At 57.7% G+C, this 21,375-nt stretch overlaps 1 protein-coding gene across 1 annotated transcript; it reads left to right on the top strand.

The window, feature by feature from the left end:
• Positions 1 to 7,502: 7,502 nt before the first annotated feature.
• STAC2 (SH3 and cysteine rich domain 2) lies at positions 7,503 to 20,927 on the top strand. The gene is made up of 11 exons (XM_070392923.1): positions 7,503 to 7,980; positions 14,963 to 15,269; positions 15,607 to 15,704; positions 15,857 to 15,947; positions 16,941 to 17,053; positions 17,144 to 17,216; positions 17,319 to 17,380; positions 17,835 to 17,932; positions 18,317 to 18,368; positions 18,731 to 18,868; positions 19,358 to 20,927. The coding sequence occupies exons 1-11, from the start codon at positions 7,891 to 7,893 to the stop codon at positions 19,460 to 19,462; spliced, it is 1,227 nt and encodes a 408-aa protein (XP_070249024.1). The 5' UTR covers positions 7,503 to 7,890; the 3' UTR covers positions 19,463 to 20,927.
• Positions 20,928 to 21,375: the final 448 nt, after the last annotated feature.

Below are 21,375 nucleotides of genomic sequence, written 5' to 3'. Positions count from 1 at the left end.
CCCAAAGGTGGAGTCCAGGCAAGGAGGCCCTCATGGAGCCCTCCAAGGTTGGACAGAGCAGGATCCCAGGAAGGGAGGGGGTGGAGGGGTCCTGGCCACCTTGGTCCTGGCCTGGGGGGAGCAGGGTGTGGGGCAGAGGAGGGAAGCAGGCAGATGGGGGTAGAAAAGGTGGAGGCTGGTGTGGGCCCCCTTTGAGGACAATCCCCAGAGCAGGTCCTGGGAGTGGGACTCCAACTCCAGCACCCGATTCCCTGCCCTCTCGCCACCCTCCACCTGCTTGCACCCTCCCCTCTCGCCCCTGAGTTCATCTCTCCCATACTGGCTGCTAGTCCTTCCTCCCACCCCTCTGCACTCTGTCCCACTCAGATGTTGCTGGGCCTGTTCCTAGTTTTCCATGGCTCTCTCTCTCTCCTCTGTCCTCTCTCCCTCCTCCTCCTCCTCCTCCTCCTCCTCCTCCTCCTCCTCCTCCTTCTTCTTTCCCTCTCTCTCTCTCTCTCTCTCTCTCTCTCTCCTCAGCTGGGCTTGAGGCAGTGGCTGGAACCTAGCTACTTGCAGCCCCCCAACCCCACCCTACTCTTTCGCTGTGCCCCCTGGGCCAACACAGAACAGAGTTTGAACAGCTCATCCTCAAGCCCAGAGAGGCCTTGGGACACTTCTGGTGCAGACACCGCACTCTCAGAGGATTCTCAGGCCCTGGGTGCGGGGGTGAGGCCCCCACAAGGCAGGGGCATGACCCAGACTCCCCTCTTTACCTTCTGAATGGAGCAAGGCCTCCCTCCCACCCGGTGTGGCAGTGAGGATTAATGGTCATTCTGTGGCGCTGCATCTTTGTCCAGGGTTGAATTCCCAAGAGCTCCCCTTGGGGTACCGGGGGCACCAGCAAGGTCCCCAGGGTCACAGTCCTGGGGGGTATAGACGTGACTGTCCCAGAAACTTCCCCACACAGATAATTTCAGGGACAGCTTTTTGGGTGCAATTTTTTTAAATGGATTTTTCCCCACCCAAAATGTTCTATCATTTTCTAGGCCATGGCATAAACCAATCCTAATAATACCCTTTTGGGCTTCTTAAGCCAAGGAAGTAACTTTTTATCTGTAAAAAAAAAAAAAAAAAAATGCTGAGAAATAACAATTCAATGTCCTTTTTCTCCTCTAACCAAAATGTCTTGTTTGGTTTTGCTTTCTATCCCGAGGCAACATTCGAACCTGGAGAGTGGGAGAGTTGAAGGGTGAGGTCTACCCCTCCCTCAAAGAAAGAGGGGCTGAGAGGAGAAGGATCACTCATTCATTCATTCATTCATTCATGCATTCAACAAAATGCTATGAAGTGCCTACTATGTATCAGGCTCTGGAATCCTGTCCATCCAGGGCAAAAGGCCTGGGCCCTGAGTTCCAGGCGAAATTATTTTACAAAGGAAGGGATGAGAGCATGATTCTTTAGACATCTCAGGCACAGGCACACAGGAGCGCACACACAGAGGAAGCTGACAGTCCCATATGGTAACCCCTGTGTGGTCGGTGTGTCTGTGCACACAAATTCCCCTCCCCCAAGAGGCAGTCCCTCCTCCAGCAAAATGCCTCTGAGCATTTTGGGTGCACAGCTCCAAAGGGCACCCCACTGAACAGTGCCCCCTGGGGTTGGACAATGCATAGGCCTGGCTCTAAGCCCCCAATCTTTTATATATATATATATATATATATATATATATATATATATATATATATATATTTTTTATTGATTTCAGAGAGGAAGGGAGAGGGAAATAGAGATAGAAACATCAATGATGAGAGAGAATCATTGATCAGCTGCCTCCTGCCCGCCCCCTACTGGGGATCGAGCCCGCAACCTGCATATGTGCCCCTGGGCAGAATGGAACCAAGGGACCCTTCAGTCCGCAGGCCGGCGCTCTAAGTTCTACCCTAATGGGTTTGGCTCAGTGGATAAAGCGTTGGCCTGTGGACTGAAGGGTCCCAGGTTTGATTCCGGTCAAGGGCATGTACCTTGGTTGCGGGCACATCCCCAGTAGGGGGTGTGCAAGAGGCAGCTGATCGATGTTTCTAGCTCTCTATCCCTCTTCCTTCCTCTCTGTAAGAAAATCAATAAAATATATTAAAACAATAATAATAAAATATATTTTTTAAAAAATTCTCTCAAGTTCTGAGTGAACCACTTTGCCTGCTCTCCCCGCCCCCCTCAACCCCTTCCTCCACGGCCCTGATGAATTGCTCAGTGGGGCTCCAGGGAGTGAGTTTGAGAAGCCACTTTGCACAGGAAAAGTCAGCTTCCTGGCCCAACATTCAAAGCCATTTGTCCACTTTTCTCTGCCTTCCCTTCTCACCACCCTCCCTCCCTCTTGTTTGCCTGCAGCTTCCAGAACGGGCTGTTCTTTTCCACACCTCTGCGCGTTTTTCCAGGCTGTTCCCTCTGCCTAGAACTGCTGGCCACCCCCAAGTCGGCCAGAGGGGCCCCCTGAATTATTGCGCCCTTGGGTCAGGATCTACAGTAAGACCTCTAATGCAGGGATCGGGCGCCCCAATGTCCGTTACCGCTCCGGGCAATTAGAAGGCTTAGAAGTCTCAAATGTAGATAGACCCTCAAAGGCCCCGCTAAGCACAGCTTTCTTGCAGTGCATCCAATGCTGCTTTCTGTGCGGCCTGCAGGGGGCGGTGTGGGCTCAGCCCTGCCCCAGGCGCTCCCATGCAGCTTTCAGCGGGCTCTAGACTTTCCCAGCCAGAAAACCTCTCCCCATGGACCCCAGCGAGGAGTTACAGGCCCGGTCCACCCTCCCTGCCTCAACGTCTCTTTGTCATCACCACCCTCACCTCTAACCCTGCATCCAGTTGCTTCCAAACGTCATCCTCCCTCTTTCCCACCAGCTTTCAGCAACAGCCTCGATCCCAGGCTGTGCCCAAAGCCCCTTTCCAGCAAAAGGCTCCTCCTTTAATAGCTTGGGACCCCTCAGTGCTCATCTCTCCAAAATTCTAACCCCTAACAGCACCCTCAGTCCACTGGGCTCCACCCCCTCATTCACCCCAAAGTGATGACATTGCTGTTACCTTGGTAACAGATGCCTTGTGGGGGGGGGGGGGGGATGGACTAGAGAAAGAAAGCAGTGGCTTCGGGACACTGTCAGAGCCATGGGAGGTGGGTAGGGGGCAAACTGACGCAGGGCCTGGGAGGGGCTGCCAGGGGCGCTGACCCGCCCCACCATGGCTGCGGTCAGCCCTATGTCCCCAGCCTCAAGGGAAAAAGAACAGAATAGAAGGGGACATCTTCCTGGAAAGAGAGATTTTCTTCATGGAGGAAAGGGAAACATCCCCAACCCCACCGTCCCCCTCCCACAGGAGCAGGTCTCCTGGGCTTGGCAGGGGCCAGGGAAGGGATTGCATATACTGGAGCCCAATTTGTTCCCCTCCAGGGAGCCTGGGGCACAGAGAGCGGGAACAGCTCACCCAGGGCAGGCATATTAGGGACAATGCCACAAGCAGCGGGAGGGTGGCTCTATGCCAGTGTCCTGAGCTCCAGGGGTTGGTGGCAGCAGGGGGTGGAGGGGCCCTCCTCCAGCCCCTGGGGACCTGGCTGTCCCAGATGCCACAGACAGGAAGTGTGTCAGGCACTTGCGTAAGAGCCTTCTATATTTCCATAAAGTCGTAATTACTGAGGCCTGCCATGGGCCTTAGCTCATTAGAGTGGTATCTGCCTCTGGGCCCCAGGGTGGGCTGGCCGGCAGGGGGAGGTGGGGGAGACTGGACAAGGCCAGGCCACTCATGGTGTTCTCTGCATCCCTAGCCCCACCGGTCCCTCTTCCTCTCCCCAGCTAGGAGATGAGAGCCCAGACTTTACCTCAACCATGATGGACTACTGTGGAGAGCGGCTACAGTGTTTGGACAGGGTCAGCCTCGACCTAATGAGAGAGCACAGTCCTCTCATGGCCACGTGCAAGTCCAGTGGTTCTCAACCTTGGCTGCACATTAGAATCACCTGGGAATCTTTTTAAAATCCTGATTTCTGGGCCTCATCCTCCGGAAATTCTATTTCTTTGTTACTAATGATGAGGCCCAGAAATCAGGATTTTATAAAGATTCCCAGGTGATTCTAATGTGCAGCCAAGGTTGAGAACCACTGTGCAAGTCCCAGCTTGGAGGGCAGAGCCCTCCCAGCACAATGATAGCCAACAGCTATGGTTGTGAGCTTGAACCTATGGTCTGAACACGTGGCCCCACGTGCCTGAGTCATGTGGGCTTGATAGAGTTCAGGTGCATGTAGTTGAGTAGGATCGAAATACACGAGAATGTTGTAAACAGCTTGGCCACGCCCTTACTTTGCCTTGTGCGGAATCTGGCTATAAAACAAAGACACAGCTTGTAGTCCGTGGCGCTGTCTCTCTCCATCAGAGAGGGCAGCGTCCCACCCAGACCCAGCTTTATTCTCTTGTCTGTCTTTTCTAATCCTTCACCGCCCCCCTCTCAGGGTCACCCTTGGCCGTGCTGGCGCAGCACAGACTACCCCACCCAGGTGTGCTGATTCTAAAGCTGGAGGGAAAGGCCAGGCACTCAGGTGTTCAGCTTGGGCTGCCCTGGGCAATCCCTGGGGGCAGAGGCCACAGCGGGAAGGGCTTGAGCTGTAGGTGATTAAGGGGAAAATAAGTCCGTCCTGTGGAAGGAGTAGCAATCCCTCACATCAGCGAATCTCAAACTCTTACATGAGGAATCCTGGGGGTCATTCAAGCCAAAGAATCTTAATCCTTTGGGGATCGTAGATTCTCTGAGGAGCAGATGAAAGCTCTGACTCTTCCCAGAAAGTGCTTCTCCTCCAAATTTTACATAGTTTCAAGGGGTTCACGAGCTTCCTAAAGCTTGCCTGCAAGCCCAAGGTTAAGAATTCTTAATAACAAGTACTATTGCCCCATTTTAATGCAACTCCCCATTTCAACCTATTCTAGTCCAATTCTGCCCGTCTAAAAAGAAGGAAATGAAAGTCCCTCCAGAGAACAGCTCTCTGCCCAAAATCGAAGAACAGAAAAAATAGGGCAGACTGGGAAGAGTACCAGACTCTCTCAGCGTGCTGGACACTGTGCCCCGGGCAGGTTTAAGTCATCGGGCCATCCCTCAGTCCCCGGGCTCCTGAGAGCCCCGTGCCCACCGGCATTCAGGCGGTTCTCCTACTAAGAGGCACTCCAGTAGTTGTATTTTGACTTCCGGTCAAATAGGGGGTTCTTTTGAGAGTGTGACTGCCATTTATCCTCTCGTGGCACCTTGACCCTTGTTATTTCAGCCTCTGCATCTGAGATGGGACAATGTTCCTCTTCCAGGAGAAGCTGGTCCGGCGGTTCCTGCCCTGTCTCTGAGCCACTGCAGTAGGAGTTGTTGGCACCGAGACAATGACTCAGACTTAGTGTATGAAAGACTTCTCTGAAACACATCCAGAAAGGACATCCAGAGGTCATGGCATCCAGCCCCCTGGCCTCCTCCATATTTGCCCCACCTCAGGCTTCTGGCGCTGAGACCAGATAGACCCAGGACCCACCAACTTTCCTGGCTTGCCTTGGTCACTGGTACCACCGATTCCCCCGGGAATTCTTCCTTTTGTCTCATCAGAATCCTTTTCTGGGTTGACTCCCCCATGAAATAACAGGCTCCAGATGACTCAGGAAAGTGAAGGGAATGGAGCCGTTTCTTCTCTCTGCCTCGGGAAAAGCACTGGGAAGGAGCAAATATCCCAAAAGAAAGGAGGCAAGGAAGAAAATTAATTTTCCCTGCTTGTCTTCCCTGGGCAAACTCATTCATTCATTCTCCCAACACTGCACTATGTCCATTTTGTTGATGAAGAAATCAAGGCTCAAAGGGTTAGTTACTCACCCAGGGTCACAGTTAATTAGTGACTATACAGGCACTGGATTCTAAGGAACCCCGAGTTTCTGCTATGTGGGAGAAACAGGGGTACCTCCCCCAGGAGGTCTCTAAATGCAGAAGGCCTTGTTTGCTCTAGTCCAGGATAGATGGGGGAGAGGGGGCTGACAACTCTATACCAGGGTGCTCCAAGCATTTCTACATCTCATTTGGCCAGGGAGGGGATTTTGGGGTGCCCTCAGCTGGACAAGAGGGAGGAGGGCAGCCCTCTGAGGAGATTGGGAGAAGGCTGGTCATGAGTGGGTCTTTGGGGAGACTGGTTTAAGGACTGGGGCCAGGTTCTATTGAAGCTCCTTTTAGGAAAGCTAGCTCTCAGCGTCTATGGCTGCAGTGGGTGGATCTGAAGGGGAGGGGACTAAGCCCCCACAATCACGAACCCTCACGTCTGCCCTTGTCCTACTTCTGTCACTGGCAAGTGAATCTCTATTCTTGGACACAGTAACCTGAGCGGTCCTCCAATGGTGAGCTCATCCTTGGGAGGAGGGAGATCGCATGGATGGCTATGTGCATGGGCAGACACAGGGTTCAGCCCCTCCTCCAGGGCTGGCATAAAGGCAGGCCCTCCTTGAGGTCCCCCCTCCCCATCTTATCACCCACAGCAGATGAGGAAGGAGACTTAGACCCAGAAGTCTCTCCACCCCGGCCCAGGAAAGACTCTCTCAACTCCGAATTTACCTCCTTTTCCTTGGACAGGCCAAGAGAGGAAGCTAGACCTTTTGGTCAGGACGGGAGGTGAGGGAGGAGGACTTGGGGAAATAGAAGGTACACACACACACACACACACACACACGCATGCATTAGAAGAGATACCTTCAGACAAGTGGGCAAGAACCCGCTTGCCCCTCCACCGTTCCCTACCCCCTGGTCTAACTCCATCTGTGGCAGGTTCTACAGGAGGGGGCGTGTCCTGGAGAAGGTTAGAGGACCTCAGGTGCTGGGCCTGAGGCCACAGCTCTCTTTTCTGCTGAAGTCCAGACAAGACTGGAAAGTGACACAATGTCCAGCTTTTCATCCACAAAAAAGCAGTTTGTCAGGCCTGCTTGGTGTTAAGTTGTCCCTTCTCTGCTTGAGGAAATCACCACCTCTCAGCCCAGGGGGGTACGTGTGTTTGGAGAGCGTCCCTCCAGGGCAGAGAGACACCCCGGTACTGAATGGGGCAGAAGGGTCCCCCTTCTTCCCCCACCTCTACCAGGAAGTCCTCATTTGGATTCCACTCTCGGCCATCCTTCTGCAGATGTAACCTATCTCTATTCCCCACCCCACCCCGCCCCCAGCCTCATCCAGACTCTAATATGACCTCTGGAGCCATCCCTCAACCTAGTCACGCCACCCATTCCAGGTTTTCAATGTAAAACGGCCCTCTCCACGTCGCTCCCTTCCAAGCCCCGCCCCATCTTGTCGAGCCCTCCCAGGCCCCGCCCCCTTCGCCCGCGGTAGCCAATCGCTGAGAAGCAGATTTGCATAGCGGCGCGGGGGAGCGGCGGAGGGAAGGGGGCGGGACCACGCGACCTCCTAAATCAAAGTTGGGAGGCGAGGACTGGGCGGAGGGGGCCTCGGGGTGCGGGGCTGGGGCCCGCGGGGCGGGGGGGCAGCATGGGGGGCGGGCGCAGAGGGCGGCGGGGGTGGCCGGACCCGGACAGCTCCACGGCTCCCTCCCTCGGCTCATCCCCGCGTCCCCACTTCCCTCCTCCCCGGACTCCGAGCAGCATCCTCTGCGGACCCTCGGTCCTCACTCCCGGGGTCGTCCCGCTCCCCTCGCTCGGTGTCGTTACCACCCTCCCCGGCCACCCCGGGAACTTTCTCCGCCCGCGCACGGGAGTGAGGGGTTGCTTCGTCCGGGCGCGTTTTTCCCGGGGTTCACTGGGTGGCAGTCTTCGCAGGAGGGCGCCAGGGTCCCAGAGAGACGCCCGCCCCCCGCAGCCTGCCCCGCAGCGGGCGGACCGTCGGGCCTCGGCATCCTCGCGGCCCCTCTCCCCCAACCATGACCGAAATGAGCGAGAAGGAGAGCGAACCGGATGACGCGGCCACCCACACCGCCCCGGGGACCGCGTCCGTCCTCCACGAAACCAAGGTAACTGGGGAGGCGCGAGGCCTGGACCCCTCCCCGTCCGAGGCGCTCCCGGGCCGGACGCCCCGCTCCGCCACTACGGGCTCAGCTGCCCTGGGGTCGCAATGTCGGGGCAGGTGTGACTCTTCAGGCTCCGCGCGGGGGAGTGGGTTCGCGACGGCGGGCCCCCAGGAGCCCCCAGCCCACACGCACGACACGCCCTGGCGCGCGTGAAGAGCAGACGCACCCGCGACCCCCCGGGGAGCTGGCACCTTGGCTGTTGGAGGGAAGCGGCGCGGCGCCGGCGGGGGGAGTGTGCTGCCGTGTGTAGCGGTGTGCGCGCCGGTGTGCTGCGTGCGAGGCGCATCCCCGTGGAGTCCGCCGGGTCTGGGGGTGCAGCTCCGCCTGCCCCCCTCTCTGCCTGTGTCTCTCTGCCTGTGTCTCTGCCACCTGCCTGTCTCTGTCTCGGTATCTCGGGGCGCGTCTCTCCCGCGTTCTTCGGGCATCTCTGCGTGTTTATCTCTGAGTGTCTCCGACCCGCCGCAGTCCTGCGTCCCCCCTCCCAACCGGGTTAGTCTGGGGACGCGAGGCCGCGGCCCAGGGGTGCGCAGCGGCCGAGTCCACGCTGGGGGCTGCGGCAGCGCGGCCCGGCGGGCGGGGACCCGGGGCTGTGGCTGCGGCTCCACCAGAAAGGCAGGCTGCTCTCCCCCGACCCCGCGATCTAGACGAGGGGGCGGGGGTGGGAAAGGGCGCGTAACAAGCAAAAAAGAGAAGTCATCGTAATTAATGAATGTCATAATTAACCCTAATTATGTATGATCGTTACTCCTGTGGGAGTCACAGTGAATAAATTATTCCCCAGTGAAGTCAGGCGGAGCCCAGGCTCCTGGCGCTGAAGCGGGTGAGGGCGTCGCTCACATTTAAGCCTCGCCTCCCCCACCCCCCATAATCTGTCTGCTCCCTTCCCAAAGTTCTAGGATCAGTGGTTCTCAACCTGTGGGTCGCGACCCCTTTGGCGGTTGAACGACCCGTTCACAGGGGTCGCCTAAGACCATCCTGCATATCAGATATTTACATTACGATTCATAACAGTAGCAACATTACAGTTATGAAGTAGCAACGACAATAATTTTATGGTTGGGGTCACACAACATGAGGAACTGTATTTAAAGGGCCAGAAGATTGAGAACCACTGTTAGGTGCTCACAACTGACCCGCAAGAAGTTCTGCGGGAAGCAACCTGAGCGGCCAAGACCTCCTCCTCTCTCCCTTCCGCTGGGTATTCTGTTTCCTCCCTGCTCCTGTCACCCAGAGGAGGAAGGCAGTGAGGACCAGAAGTAGAAGGGGTCTTTGGCTCCCCCTGGTACCTCCAGTCCATCTGTAGTTCTCTCCCATGCCCATCTTCCTCCTCATTCCGTCTTGACCCCCGCCCCCAGGATATAAGGTTAATTCAAGGTCAAGGTCATCAAGGGAGTGACCAGGGGGAGGTGAGTAAAGCCAGGGTGGAGTCTGGCTGAGGCACCCCAGCAAGCTCCCCATCCCTAAACCAGAGGAACCCCGTGGGTCTTCATGTCCAAGCCTTCAGATAGACATTTTTAAATTCTTTTTGTTGTTGTTGTTTTATCAGATATACATTTGACCGTCTCCTGGCCCCTTGTGAGAATGAGACCCTGTGCTCTCAGACCACAGAGTTAACTCCCCCTCAGAAAGTCAAGTGTCTATTGCGAAAGGAAAGAGGTGTTGGGGCAGGAGGCTAGTGCGTGGAATATTTGTGACAGCTTCTTTCCAGCAGAGCGTCCCGGGAGCTGAGCCCCATCCTGAGGTCCAAGGCCCCTGACCTTCTCCGTTGCCTCTAGTCACCCTGGACAGACATCCACCATCCCCCTCCTGGCCCCCCAGGGAGCAGGGGGTCTGCTTCCCACACCAAGGCCTGGCAGCTCTGCCCCTTCCTTAAGAGCTCCCACAAGCAGGCAGGAGTGAAGGCAGGCAGGACCCTGGGCAGTGCTGCCTCAGCAATCAGCAGGCTGCGAGCTCAGCTGTGTGGGCCGGGGGAGGCTGTGCCTGGCAGGTTTGCACTGCCCTCCTCCCCGCCCAAGGACCCTCCAATGCCAGGCACCTCTGGGGCTGAGCCTTGGATAGTCCAGGAGCAGGGACGGAGGTAGGGTGCACATTTGGCCTGGCCGCGCTGTGCCTTTGCTCCCTTCCCCTATGCCACCCCTTGTGAAGGGCTCAGTAATAACTCAATAGTAACAGGCTGGGCTGGGGGTCAGCAGGGCACAGGTGGGCAGAGAGAGAATAATTCAGGACCCTTGCCAGCCTCCTTCCATTCTCCTCCCCCAACCTGTCTCAAAGAAACTTCTATCTCTAGACTGTAGCAGTGGGGGAGAGGAAAGGAAGAGGGTTGGCTGCTGTCCACCCAGCTCGGTTCGAGGCAGGTACAACAGAGGGGGCTGGTACCCACCAGGCAGTAAGCCAACATTCTAGGCTTATCTATCAGTGTTTGGGCCCTCTGGGCATTTCTTGCCAAATCCATCCTTCTGCCCACCCTAAGGTTGGGTCTCACCCCTGTATCCAAGCTACTCAGCCACCTTCCTAGTGTCAGCATCCCCTTTTCTGGGTCCCCATCCCATACTACCACATAGGGCCCGCAGTCACCCCCTTTGGTGCCATCTTTGGGAAGACCCTGCCATGCCAGCTCTGCCATCTGAGTCAGCTTGTGCTAAGTCCACCAATACCCACCGCCAGCTGCTTGGTGCCCTTTCAGGAGCTGGCAGGAAGTGATGAGGTACCACGGGGAATTGAGAAAAGAAGGGACCGTCAAGGGCAGGGGTGGGGAACCTTTTTTCTACCAAGGGCCATTTGGATATTCATAACATCATTCTTGGGCCATACGAAATTATCAAATTAGCCTGCTCTATTTGGTTAAACATTTAATTAACTCACCCCTAAGGCCTTGGCAGGGCCAGACCAAGTGATTTTTCAGGCCTTATACGGCCTGTGGACCTGACATTCCCACCCCTCGTCTAGGGTATGGGGAAGTGAGGAGGAATTCAGAAGAATAGGGCTGGTGGTTCAGGCTCCAAGCCAGCCAAGCTCCAGGTGCATTGGGAGGAATAGGATCCAAGAGAGGGCCCAGCTCACCAGGGTACATGGCAAGTTCTCCCCCTGCCAGGGAATGGGTCCTGGAACAGTGCGGGCACCGAAAAGATAGCTGATGGGGAGATGGGGAAAGATCATCTCTGGGAACAAGGAGTCCCAGGAATGGGAATCCTCGGCCAGGCTGGGCCAAAATGACATCGTGCAGCCAAGCCGATGTCTCTGGAGCGAGCAGGCATCAAGCCATTTGCCAGGGGAGATGCTTCCTGCCCTCCAACCACAGCCCTTGACATCTGCCAGCTACCCCAGGTGCTATGTGGGGCCCACACGGAGCCAGTGAGTTTCAGACAGAGTTGGGGTTGCCCTGGTGCTGGGGAACCTTTTGTTCCCGAGGCCTCTGGAACCCTACAGAGGTGGCTCGTGGCCCTGAGGCCAGGGGGCCTCTGGAAAGGAGAATAGGGAGGATTACGGTAATCCTGTGAGGTTGCTATGAAAATGATGGCCTTGGGAGGGGGGATATGATTGATGTCCTAAAATATTTGAAGGACTGATATGTGTCCCCCTCTGCGGGGGGCGGGGGGAGATGTGGGGCAGGGGCCAGTGGGTAAGACCACGTGTCCGTCCTACCCCATGGGAGGGCATGACTGTGCCCAGCTGAGGGCTGGGGAGGATGTGTTAGAGGGAGTAGCTCTTTCTGGAGCCAAGGGAGGGAGGAACAGGGGCCCATTGGCAAAAATGGCAGGAGGCAGGGTTCGGCTCTATATAGGGAAGCACTTTCCAGTGGTTGCAGCTGCCCAAAGATGGAGTGACTGTCCCAAGAGAGATGTGCTTCCTGTCACAGAGTGACCCACACAGCCAGACAACCACTCTGAGGGGACGTGCGGGGGATCGGGTGGGACTGCTCTACATAGCCAGTCTTTCAAGTCCCTGCTAACCCAATGGTATTACCGGCCTGCAGACAAGCCCATGGAGCAACTGAGGGGCAGAGGTGAGGGCCAAGGCAGGGCACAGAGGGCCAGGAGGCTCCTGCTCACTTGGGCTCAACAGCTAAAGACACTGGTTCGAGTCCTGGCTCTGCTACTTCCCAGCTGAGGACTCATGGGTCAGTGACTTACCCCTATGAGACTCGGTTCCTCATCTGAAAGTGGGGTCATTGTCACCACCTCAGAGGGTAGCGCCAGGATTAATGAGATGCTGCATAAAAAGTGCTAACTCACTTCCAGCTCACTGACAGTGACAGCCCCTTATAGCTATAAGTTTATGTTTTTGGACTCAGAGCCTTGCATTGCTTAGAGAGCATGTAGTCCTACCTCTTTCCTCTTGGATGTGGGGAAACTGAGGCTCGGAGAGAGGAAGGGAAGTGACTTGCCTTTAGACAGCAGGTTTAGTTCTGCGCCCCCCGCCCCGCCCCCCTCCAGCATAGACTTCCAGAGACCTCGTGTGTTCTATGTCCACCGCCTCTGGGCAGTGGTGGGTTCCCTTGCCTCCCTGGGCCTGTGAAAGCCCCCAGAGCCACATTTGGCCCATAGATCACATTCGTGTTCTAATTCATTGTCCCTCTGGCCCTGCACCTCTGCCTCAGCGTGCAGGCATCCGGGGCCTGGGGCCCCAATTCTCACAGGCACACAAAGAAGCCCACAGTGCTGTCCAGGAAGCTGCATTTGGAAGGAGCTGAGCAGCTCGGTGTGCCAGACACCCCAGGGTTCTGGCTTCACAGCTGGCAGTGGCACACCAGGCCTACCGTGTGCCCAGACATCTCCCTCTCTGCTCCCCTCATCCGTCTTGCTGCCCGATGACCTCCCCAGGGCTGGAGGGGCCACCACTTCCATCCTCTTGGCACCACTGCCAGGCTGGCTGCCATGGCACACAGGCTGCCCGGTGTGCCAGCTGGGAACCCTGGCCAAGTCTTCCTGTCTGAGGCCAGGCTTCTGGCCCCCGTTTTCTATCACTGGTGGAAAGGAGTAGGCCGGGGTAAGGGGGCTCTCAACTGGAGGGGAGTGGGGCGAGAATCTGGGTAGAGAAGATTCCAGGTCTCGCTCTGGGCAGACTCAAGAATGGTACGTTAGGGTGAGCAGTGGAAATAGCCCTGGCCTCCCTGCAGGATCCACTCTGCACTCCAAATGGCTCCACTTAGGATTCCAGCCACTTGCTCATTTATCAGCCAACATTGACCGAGCAGCTACTATGCGTGCAGGCCCTGTGAGGTGGGAGGCGTCTGCCCCTGCCCTTGGCTGGCTCACAGTCCGTCGGGAGGATGAGAAGTGAATAACAACATAGACCTGATTGGAGCTATAACGGAAGTCAGCATTGGGCGCGACGGGCCCCAGAGGAGGGAGTGGCTCCACTAAATGGAATTCCTGCAGAAGGGACAGCTTCCCGGAAGAGGAAGAGTCGCTGGAAATCCTGAAGGATAAAGAGGGTATTAATTGGATGAGGCAGAGAAGGGGACAAATAAGTCCATAGCTCAGAGGCATAAAGCAAGGATAAGTCCAAGCCCTCGTGCCCGGGTGGTAGGTGTAAGGCGTGGGTTGGAAAAGCAGGTTTGCCCAAGTTGCAGAGTTTCATGTCTGGAGCAAGGGCTTTTGCTGGGTCCTGAGGAGCCATGAAAAGTTTGGGGGGGGGGGTTGTGTTAAATATATTATTATTGATTTCAGAGAGGAAGGGGGAGTGAGAGAGAGATAGAAACATCAGTGATGAGAATCATTGATTGGCTGCCTCCTGCACGTCCCCTACTGGGGATCCAGCCCGCAATCCTGGCATGTGCCCTTGGCCGGAATCAAACCTGGAACCCTTCAGCCTGCAGGCAGAGGCTCTATCCACTGAGCCAAACTGGCTAGGGCCATGAAAAGTTTTTAGCAAGGTCAGGGATCACCTCCCTGTGTGGAAAGCAGATGGAGGCAGCCCGGCTGGTGTGGCTCAGTGGTTGAGAATCAACCTATGAACCAGGAGGTCATAGTTGATTCCTGATCAGGGCACATGCCCAGGTTGTGGGCTCAATCCCCATTAGGGAGCGTGCAGGAGGCAGCCGATCAATGATTCTCTCTCATCATTGATGTTTCTATCTCTCTCTCCTCCCTTCCTCTCTCTCAAATCAAAAAACACACACATATATATATGGTTTTTAGCAGGTAGAGGCAAAGGATTGTGGCCTTAATCAGACTGGGGGTGCTGTGGCCTGAATTAGGGCAGGGCGGTGCAAGTGATGAGGCGATTGTAGGGGACAGACTGGAGAGGCGTTTTGAGGGGAAAACAGCCCTGAGGATGAGGGTTGAGGGTGACCACTCCCCCACTCCCACCCTGTTCAAGAACACAGGTGGACAACTGGGACCTGGAGTGTTTTGTTTGACCCCCAAAGTATTTTTTAACTCGAGTAAACGGTATGCCCATACAAGGAAACCCTGCGTAGCCATAAAAAAGAATGATGGATCTCTTTAAGTATTGGTATGGAATGATTTCCAAGATTTACTGTTAAGTGAACAAAGCAAGGCACAGGAAAAATAGTATACTACCATTTTTGCAAAGGAACAAAAAAATGAAACCTTTTCAATGTGTTTCTATTCAATTTCCCATGAAAGTCTAGATTTCTTTTGAAAATTGAAAAACTTGACAGTCCTGGGATGGCCTCCATTGGCCAGAGGACACCAGCAGTGGCTCCCTAGCTGTTCAGTTTGCCGCAGTCCCCACCACTCCTCACTGTCTGCCTGCCCAGCCGAACTGCTTTGCTCACGGAGTTTACTGTAGGCATCTGGGGTTGTGAGCCACCTTCTGGAACTTGGCAGCCTTCCTCTTAGTCCTTCATCTCACCTCTGGCCCTCAGCCTTCAGCTGCTGCTGACCCACAGACCTATCCTGGGGGAGGGGAGGCCAGCACCCTCTTGGGCTTCCACTCACAGTCCCTCCTCCTCTCTCAGCTCCAGCGGTTCAAGCGCTCGCTTTCCCTCAAGACCATCCTCCGAAGTAAGAGCGTGGAGAACTTCTTCCTTCGCTCAGGCTCTGAGCCCAAGTGCCCCACCGAGGTGCTGCTGACACCGCCAACCCCGCTGCCCCCTTCCTCCCCACCACGGGCACCCACAGACAGGGGCCTGCCCACCCCGGCACCCTCCCCCTGCCCCATCCCACGTCCCCTGGCATCTCTCAAACCAGTGAGGCTGCACAGCTTCCAGGAACATGTCTTCAAGCGAGCCAACCCCTGTGAGCTGTGCCACCAGTTCATTGTAGGTAGGTGCCTGAGGCAGGCAAGGTGATGCGCCAGGGTGGGCATGGGGAGTTGGCCTATGGAACGTCCTGCTATTCATGGCTCCCAGTGCTCACTGTGCCCCTCACCCTGGGCAGACAAATGAGCTCTGTTGGGGTGGGGGGTGCCCGGTCTTGCTGTGTTTACTAACAACTCGGGCTTCAGTGCAAGTTCTCACCCTGACTGGACGAGGGGTAGATACTAGTCCTGGAGACTGGTCCCCTACCCTCTCCCCACCCCTCACCTGCCTCCTTTGCTCCATCGCCCATGGGTGAGTCCTCTCTTGATCAACCTCCTTTTCTGAACCCAAATTCTTCCCAGGAAACTCCAAGCAGGGCCTGCGGTGTAAGACATGCAAAGCCAGTGTCCACCTCTGGTGCTCCGAGGAGATCTCCCACCAGCAATGCCCAGTCAAGTCGGTGAGTGGCGATGGCCGGCGGAGAGCCCCCAGAACCAGCCTGTGGGGGAATGAGTGCCCCCCAAGGCTGGTTCTCCATGTGAGGCGAGGAAGATCCATTACTCCCTGGGCTGTGACATCCTCAGGCCCTCTCTCTGCCCCCTCTTGCCGCAGTCCTCCTCCTTCCGTCGCAACTTCAGCTCCCCCCTCCTGGTGCATGAGCCGCCACCAGCCTGTTCCACAAGCAGGGAGTCCCCACCCACTGGTGAGTATTCCCCTGTTGCTCCTGATCCCGTTGTGGGGTGTTGAGCAACCCATGCATTCCTCATCTGGGCACCTGTGTCACGCGGGCCCTGCCAGTTCTTGGCACGGCTACCAGCTCCCTTCTGTGGGTGCTCCTGTCCTGCATGCAGGGCTCCTTCATTCACTCATCCGTCACCAAAAACTTTACTGAGCACCTCCTGAGTGCCAGGCATTGTGCCAGCCACAGGGACATAGCTCTGAAGAAGATGAAGTTCTTGGTGTGTAATAGACATGAAATAGATAATCACACCAATTATCAATGAGTCATCATTCAGATGAATGCCTAAAACAAGGATAGGAAATAAAGAGAGGAGAAAGCAGCCACAGTCCTCAACCATGGAGACTGGGAAAGGCACTGGGAGAAGTGAAGGGTGGGGAGCTAGTCCACTGAGGATCTGGGGAAGGCCAGTGTGGGCAGAGGGTGTGGCCTGAGGCGGGAAGGGGCAGTCACAGAAAGGACAGCATGGCTGGGACTGAGGGAGTGAGAGTGAGAAGGTGGGACAGGGCCATGGGCCCAGGGCCTTGGGATCCATTTTACGATTGTTCTTTGGACTTTATTCTAAGGACACTTTTTGTGTTTTTTAGAAGGGCATTCTGGCTGCTGTGTGGATTGGAGGGGCTGGAGTGGAAGCAGAGAGAGTAATGGGGAGGTTGTGATGGTTGCCAAGAGAGAGTTGGGGAGCTTGGAGCAGACTGGTAGCGGTGGAGATGGAGGGAAGCGGGCAGATTCTAGAACATTCGGGAGGTAGGACTAAATGACGGAGTGATAAGGGCAGTGAGGAGAGTGAGGGGTCCAGGACACCACGGTTTCTGCATGGGCTCCATGGGAGGAGGAAGGAGAATGGGGAGGGCAGATGAGGGGAGACCGGAGTTCAGCCAGGGCTGCGGTCCAGGGCTTCAGGGGTGAGCGAGGCCAGCAGCTGGGTGCCTGGCCTTGAAGGTGGATCCTTGGTAGGCGCCAGCGGGAAGGTGGACCCCGTCTATGAGACCCTCCGCTATGGCACCTCCTTGGCACTGATGAACCGCTCCAGCTTCAGCAGCACCTCCGAGTCCCCCACACGGAGCCTGGTATGGTGGGCACCAGAGGGGAACCTCGGGGGTAGGGGTCTCTGAGGAGGAGGGTCCAGGGGCTGAACCCTTCCCTCTCTCTGTCCCCAGAGCGAGCGGGAAGAGCTGACGGAGGATGGGGAAAGCAGCATCCGGAGCTCCGAGGAGGGCCCTGGCGACAATGGTGAGTGGAGGTTAAGGCCCAGGGGCAGGAAGGGGTCACAGTGTCACAGTGCGGTGGCTTCCTGCTGCCTCACACCCTGTCTCCCGCCCCTGGCATCTGCAGTGTTCACAGCCCCGGCAGAGAGTGAAGGGTCAGGACCAGAGGAGAAGAGCCCTGGACAGCAGGTGAGGTGATGCTGGCACCAGCCCCAGGAGGCCAGGTGGGGAAGGAATGTCACTGACCCACAGGTGGGTGAGAACAGGGTGAGTGGGAGGGTCACTGCTCCATCATTTATTCTCAGTCTGCAGTCTACAGGGGTGGGCCATGCTCGGGGGAGTGGTCACAGGAGGCAGGGGTATTACCCTCCCACCACTCACCCAATGCCTATTGCTCCCACTCCTGTTTCCCCAAGGGTGGGCAGTTTCAGGGTGCAGAAGGCAGCACAGTATCCCCCTCTCCGTCCTGGCCCAGCACTCCCTGGGGTGTGTGAGCACAGCAGATGGGAGAGGCTGACCTCTCCTTATCCTTGACCCAGGAGCCTGTGTCCCACCTCCCAGCCCCCAGGTAGCAAGGTCAAGGCCAGTAGGTGGAGTGAAGAGGGTGTGGCCCTCCCATCACTGACCCACAGCCCTCCCACAGCCCCCCAAGCACCCGCTGCGGAAGGACGTGGGCCCCATGTACTCCTATGTTGCGCTCTACAAGTTTCTGCCCCAGGAGAACAACGACCTGGCTCTACAGTAAGTCCTCCATGTGCCCAGCCCCCCGGTGGCCGCCTGGCTCCAACCTCAGTGCTCTGCACTCCCAGACCTTGGGACACGAGTGTGAGGGGCCTTCAGGAACCTTCTCCTGGCGTACTTGAGACTGCTGAGCCCAGAGAGGAGCGGGGCAGCCCCGGGTCCAAGAGGGAATGGGTGCTGATGGCATGGCTCCTGCCCCCGCCCCAGCTCTGTCCTGGCCAATGTCTGCTGTCCTTGCGGTCACACAGCGTCCCCCTGTTGAGGGCATCAGGAATCCTCCTTCAGCTGAGGGGGGCATGCAGGGGATCTGGGGTCCAGGACTGTGGGGGTGCAGAGGGGGCAAGCCCACCTTGCCCCATATGCTGCCCCGCTCTCTCCTCCCAGGCCTGGAGATCGGATCATGCTGGTGGATGACTCTAACGAGGACTGGTGGAAGGTGACTGGGCAGGGTGGGAGACGGAGGGACCCTGGTAGGCATCTCACCAACCTCTGCCCTCAACGGGCACTGCCCCACCTTCTCTCCAGGCCCCAAAGACCACTCCTCCTCCAGCCACTGGCTCCAGCCAAGCCTGGGACCAACCCTCAGACCTTGCTCTTGCTTTGACACCAACCCCCCCCCCCCCCAAGCTGCCCCAGCTCTGTCCCTCTGCCCACCTAATGCCCTTCCCAATGCAGAAGCCACCCGACTGGGGGCTTGAATACCGAGAACCCAGACTCTGGCATTGGCTCTCAGTGGTCACTGGGTCTAGAGAGAGCAGTGGGGGGTGGCCCTGGTGCTCATGCCAGCCTCATCCCCAGGGCAAGATTGGCGACCGGGTTGGCTTCTTCCCGGCCAATTTTGTGCAGCGGGTGAGGCCGGGCGAGAATGTTTGGCGCTGCTGCCAACCCTTCTCCGGGAATAAGGAACAGGGTTACCTGAGCCTCAAGGAGAACCAGGTGAGTGCCCGGGCCCTGCAGCGGTGACAGGAGGTGGGACTGCAGGGCCCTCTAGTCCTCTCCTGCTGGGACTTGGGGTTGGTGGCCACAGGCAGGGGCCTGAATTACAGGAGAGACAGCTTTGGGGAGAAGAGGAGCACTGGATTAGGAGTCCAGAGGCTTGGGGTCGAATGGTGGCTCTGCCTCTGGCTTGGTGTGTAACCTCAGACAAGTTCTGTTCCCTCTGCAATATGGCAGAGGGGCTGCGTTAGACCAGCTGATCTCAAAGTCAGCTGCCAAGTGCTGCTCTGTGTCTGCTGATGTCCTGGTCTTGCTGCTGCACCCCAGACCCTTATGGGATCTGCTCCTATCACCCTAGCTGAGGTCTCCAGCCACATCTGATGCCCGTTCCCTCATTCCCGGGAGCGGGCCCCCTGGGAGCCATCAGCAGGACTCGGGGCCAGGGCTGCAGGCAGTGCCAGGCCTGAGCTCCGTGTCTCTCTGGCTCAGATCTGTGTGGGCGTGGGCAGGAGCAAGGATGCTGACGGCTTCATCCGCGTCAGCAGCGGCAAGAAGCGGGGCCTGGTGCCAGCCGACGCCCTGACCGAGATCTGAGAGGAGCCAAGAGAACCCAGATGCCACCCCTGCCTGTGCCTGGCCCTCGCTTCTGGTCCCGGGAGGGGAGCAGGCATCTGCCCACACTCTTCCCCCCTCTGCCTCTCTCCTGGCGGCCATTCACCATGGCTTGGGAGGCTTCTGCACTGAGGAAGGTTTCATTTCTTGGGTCCCACGGTGTCCTGAGAGATGCGCTCCTCTGAGACTTGGGCATGGGGGTGGAGGAGAGAATGGGGGGGATGGGGAAGCTTCCAGGTAGGACCACCCCGTGCCCAGGCACCCCCAGTCCAGTTGCCGTGCTGAGCACAGCCCTGAGGGGCATTCTTGGGGGAACGTCCCTGCTGCTTCTTCCCCGAGAGCCTCCCTGTGCCCACACCAGCTTTGCATGACACGCCCTCTCCCGCGGAGCCTCTGCTTGGGTCTAATTGTGTGTGGCCTGGCCACGGCCACGCTGCCCCCGTGGCAGTGAGTGCCTTCCCGGCCTCTCAGCCTCTGCCCCAAAGTGCTGCTCTGTGTCGCTGACAGAAGGGGTGGGAGGGGATTCGGGGCCACGGGAGGGTCCTGAGTCCATCTCCTGGTCTCACTGCCTCTGTCACTCCATCAATTCTCAGGAAAGTCCTGCAGGAACCTCTCCCATTACTTGAAATCTGGGCGGACAGAGGAGGGGAGGGCTGAGGGCTGAGGGCTGGGGAGGATGTATGGCACATCAGAGACTGTCCCCTGGAGAACAGTCACCACAGAGCAGCCGCACCCTAACCCTGGCTCACGGGAAAAGGACGGCCAAGAGCAGCCTGAACACAGAAACCCGACTGAGAACAAAACACCCCTTGCATTGTCAGGACTCGAAAAGCCCCCCAGCAGCAGGACCCAGCAGCCAGGGGCGCCTGACAGGAGGCCCCAGGAGCCCCAGCCTCAGGGCTGCCTTCCAAACGGCCTCCCTCACCCCTCTCTCTGCGCTCGGCAGTGAGGGTCCTTTTCTGGCTGCATTTGCTCCCTTGTCCTGGACACAGAGCCCTGGGAGGAAGAGGGCGGGAGCGGCTGGGAAGGTGGGTGGTGGTGTGGCCACCAGGAAAGGCAGGGAGAAGGCACCCCCAGGGCGGGTGGGCACACTGAGATGAACACTCCCTCGCAGGTTGCTTTTCTCTGGTGCCAGCTTCCCTCTCCCCCCAGCTCAGAGCCTCCTCTAGTGTCCTTGATCCTTGATCGTGCCAGCTGACGCCACCCCCGCCCTGGGCACAGTCATGCCCTCCCATGCGGTAGGACGGACACGCGGTCTTGCCCACTGGCCCCTGCCCCACGTCTCCCCCGCCCCCCGCAGAGGGGGACTCAAGCCACACTGCCCTGTTTGCTGCCTTGAGGCCCCTCAGCAACACCCCAGGGGCGGCCCGTTGCCCACTGTACATCCGGCTGCATGACGGTCTGCTGGGGCACCGCCAAGCCCCGGGCCCTAATTAAACGTTTCTTGTCCCGGCCGGTCTGCTCTGTGTATGTGCTTGGGAACGAGGGAGAAAGGGGCAGGGAGTGGGGTGGGCGCTGGGAGAGCTGGGAGGAGGCCGCCGAGGGTGCTGATCTCAGGGAGGGGAGCTGAGGCTGACACGGGAGGGGTCCCCGAGCCTCTTCCCCCCCTTCCGCTCGAGCAGCCTCAGCGGGATCGGCAGGTGTTTGAGAGAAGGGGCTGCGGAGAGCCGACGCGGAGAAGATCGTGGGAAGGACCCCAGGAAAGGGGGAAGCAAGGTTTGGGGGTGCGGCAGGGGGAGCGGGCGGGGCTGCGGCCACTTTCCGGTTCCCCGCGCGCCCGGGTCGCGCAGGGGGCGGCACACACCTCCGCGCGCCTGGACGCTTCCCGCCCGCCCGGCGGTGCCCTGCGAGCCCGGGCCTGCGGGGCTCAGTGTCCACCCGGGACCAGCCTCGCC

Source organism: Myotis yumanensis, unplaced genomic scaffold (assembly GCF_028538775.1).
Source record: "Myotis yumanensis isolate MYYU_CA2020_CCGP unplaced genomic scaffold, mMyoYum1.0.hap1 SCAF_16, whole genome shotgun sequence".
Classification (NCBI taxonomy): Eukaryota; Metazoa; Chordata; class Mammalia; order Chiroptera; family Vespertilionidae; genus Myotis; species Myotis yumanensis.
Note: the sequence above shows the minus strand (reverse complement) of the source record. Positions and strands in the feature narration are given on the sequence as shown.